At 44.6% G+C, this 2,500-nt stretch overlaps 1 protein-coding gene across 1 annotated transcript in view; it reads right to left on the bottom strand.

The window, feature by feature from the left end:
- LOC134065866 (LIM zinc-binding domain-containing Nebulette-like) overlaps positions 1-2,500 on the bottom strand; it is a gene marked incomplete at its 3' end in the record, with an annotated part of 46,766 nt that overhangs the window by 12,075 nt on the left and 32,191 nt on the right. Inside the window, exon 3 of the mRNA XM_062520961.1 lies at positions 2,097-2,181. Within this exon, the coding sequence (XP_062376945.1) occupies positions 2,097-2,181 (85 nt within the window). The remainder of the gene's footprint in view (positions 1-2,096; positions 2,182-2,500) is intronic.

The raw sequence follows: 2,500 nt of genomic DNA, 5'->3' as shown, positions 1-2,500 counted from the left end.
GTTACAGTGCAGCTGTAGTAGTGTTGTTACAGTGTAGCTGTAGTAGTGTTGTTACAGTGCAGCTGTAGTAGTGTTGTTACAGTGTAGCTGTAGTAGTGTTGTTACAGTGCAGCTGTAGTAGTGTTGTAGCTGTAGTAGTGTTGTTACAGTGTAGCTGTAGTAGTGTTGTTACAGTGTAGCTGTAGTAGTGTTGTTACAGTGTAGCTGTAGTAGTGTTGTTACAGTGTAGCTGTAGTAGTGTTGTTACAGTGTAGCTGTAGTAGTGTTGTAGCTGTAGTAGTGTTGTTACAGTGTAGCTGTAGTAGTGTTGTTACAGTGTAGCTGTAGTAGTGTTGTTACAGTGTAGCTGTAGTAGTGTTGTTACAGTGCAGCTGTAGTAGTGTTGTTACAGTGTAGCTGTAGTAGTGTTGTTACAGTGCAGCTGTAGTAGTGTTGTTACAGTGTAGCTGTAGTAGTGTTGTTACAGTGCAGCTGTAGTAGTGTTGTTACAGTGTAGCTGTAGTAGTGTTGTTACAGTGCAGCTGTAGTAGTGTTGTTACAGTGTAGCTGTAGTAGTGTTGTTACAGTGTAGCTGTAGTAGTGTTGTTACAGTGTAGCTGTAGTAGTGTTGTTACAGTGTAGCTGTAGTAGTGTTGTTACAGTGTAGCTGTAGTAGTGTTGTAGCTGTAGTAGTGTTGTTACAGTGTAGCTGTAGTAGTGTTGTTACAGTGCAGCTGTAGTAGTGTTGTTACAGTGTAGCTGTAGTAGTGTTGTTACAGTGTAGCTGTAGTAGTGTTGTTACAGTGTAGCTGTAGTAGTGTTGTTACAGTGTAGCTGTAGTGTTGTTACAGTGTAGCTGTAGTAGTGTTGTAGCTGTAGTAGTGTTGTTACAGTGTAGCTGTAGTAGTGTTGTTACAGTGTAGCTGTAGTAGTGTTGTTACAGTGTAGCTGTAGTAGTGTTGTTACAGTGTAGCTGTAGTAGTGTTGTAGCTGTAGTAGTGTTGTTACAGTGTAGCTGTAGTAGTGTTGTTACAGTGTAGCTGTAGTAGTGTTGTTACAGTGTAGCTGTAGTAGTGTTGTAGCTGTAGTAGTGTTGTTACAGTGTAGCTGTAGTAGTGTTGTTACAGTGTAGCTGTAGTAGTGTTGTTACAGTGTAGCTGTAGTAGTGTTGTAGCTGTAGTAGTGTTGTAGCTGTAGTAGTGTTGTTACAGTGTAGCTGTAGTAGTGTTGTTACAGTGTAGCTGTAGTAGTGTTGTTACAGTGTAGCTGTAGTAGTGTTGTTACAGTGTAGCCAAGTTGACACCAGTGGAACCTCCTGTATGAATTCATAGTCTTTGTGTACAACACATATGCTATATGTATCCATGGCAACCACCTGCTTACATTCACATTCACTGTGAAACTTCATCCCCGTTCACCTGCCAGCAGAGCCATAGGAAGAGAGAGTTGCAACACTCTCTAATGTCGCCGCCACACCATCTAAAGTTCCAAAAATCCTGCGCTGAATGGCTGAATCGCAGGAGGGTGGGATGTACTTCTGGATGCTGAAGGGTGTAATCAATTAACTCATTGACTACTGACCAAGAGATTGGCTGTTAATAGTTCCAAAAGTCCCATAAAGCGGAAATAGCCTGGAGAAAGCGCTGCCATGTTTTCCTCTGGAGGTCTATGGGAGTGTCGCCACTCTGTTTGATCTACCGCTCTGCCTGCCAGGTCCTGTCATCTACTACTGGGCAGCCGTGGTGTACTGGTTAGCGCATCGGGCTTGTAACCGGAGGGTTGCCGGTTCGATCCCCGACCAGTCCACCACGGCTGAGGTACCCTTGAGCAAGGCACCTAACCCCTCACTGCTCCCCGAGCGCCGCTGGTTGGGCAGGCAGCTCACTGCTCTGGGTTGTGTGATTCACCTCACTGTGTGTTCACTGTGTGCTGTGTGTTCACTAATTCGGTTAAATTGGGTTAAATGCAGAGAACTGAATTTCCCTCACGGGATCAAAAAAGTATATATTCTATTCTATTCTATTCTATTCTATTCTACTGCCATCCCTGGCCCCGCCTCTCGCTTGACCACGCCCACTCTCAAGACCCCGCCCATTCATGTGCCCCCGCCCACTCACCTGGCTCTGGAGTTCGCTCTGCTGTTTCAGGCGCAGGTTCTCAGGTGTGTCCGTGACGATGGTGAAGGAAGTCTTCGGGTAATGCCTGAAACAGCACATCACAAACAGCACATTAGAAACAATACTGCCTACACAACCACACAACACAACAAAACAACAACACAACAAAATACAACAACAACACAACAAAACAAAACACAACCACGACACGACACAACACAACACAACACAACACAACACAACACAACACAACACAACACAACACAACACAACACAACACAACACAACACAACACAACACAACAGCTGCTGCTCATGTTGCAATTTAAGAGCTTGAAACTGTGCAGGAGTTTCCCCATCTCATTAATAATGTTGCCATGTAAGCGCCTCATAACTGTGCAGTAC

The sequence above is a fragment of the Sardina pilchardus genome, chromosome 19 (genome assembly GCF_963854185.1).
Source record: "Sardina pilchardus chromosome 19, fSarPil1.1, whole genome shotgun sequence".
Classification (NCBI taxonomy): domain Eukaryota; kingdom Metazoa; phylum Chordata; class Actinopteri; order Clupeiformes; family Clupeidae; genus Sardina; species Sardina pilchardus.
The sequence above is the reverse complement of the archived record's forward strand: the minus strand, read 5'-3'. Positions and strand labels throughout refer to the sequence as shown.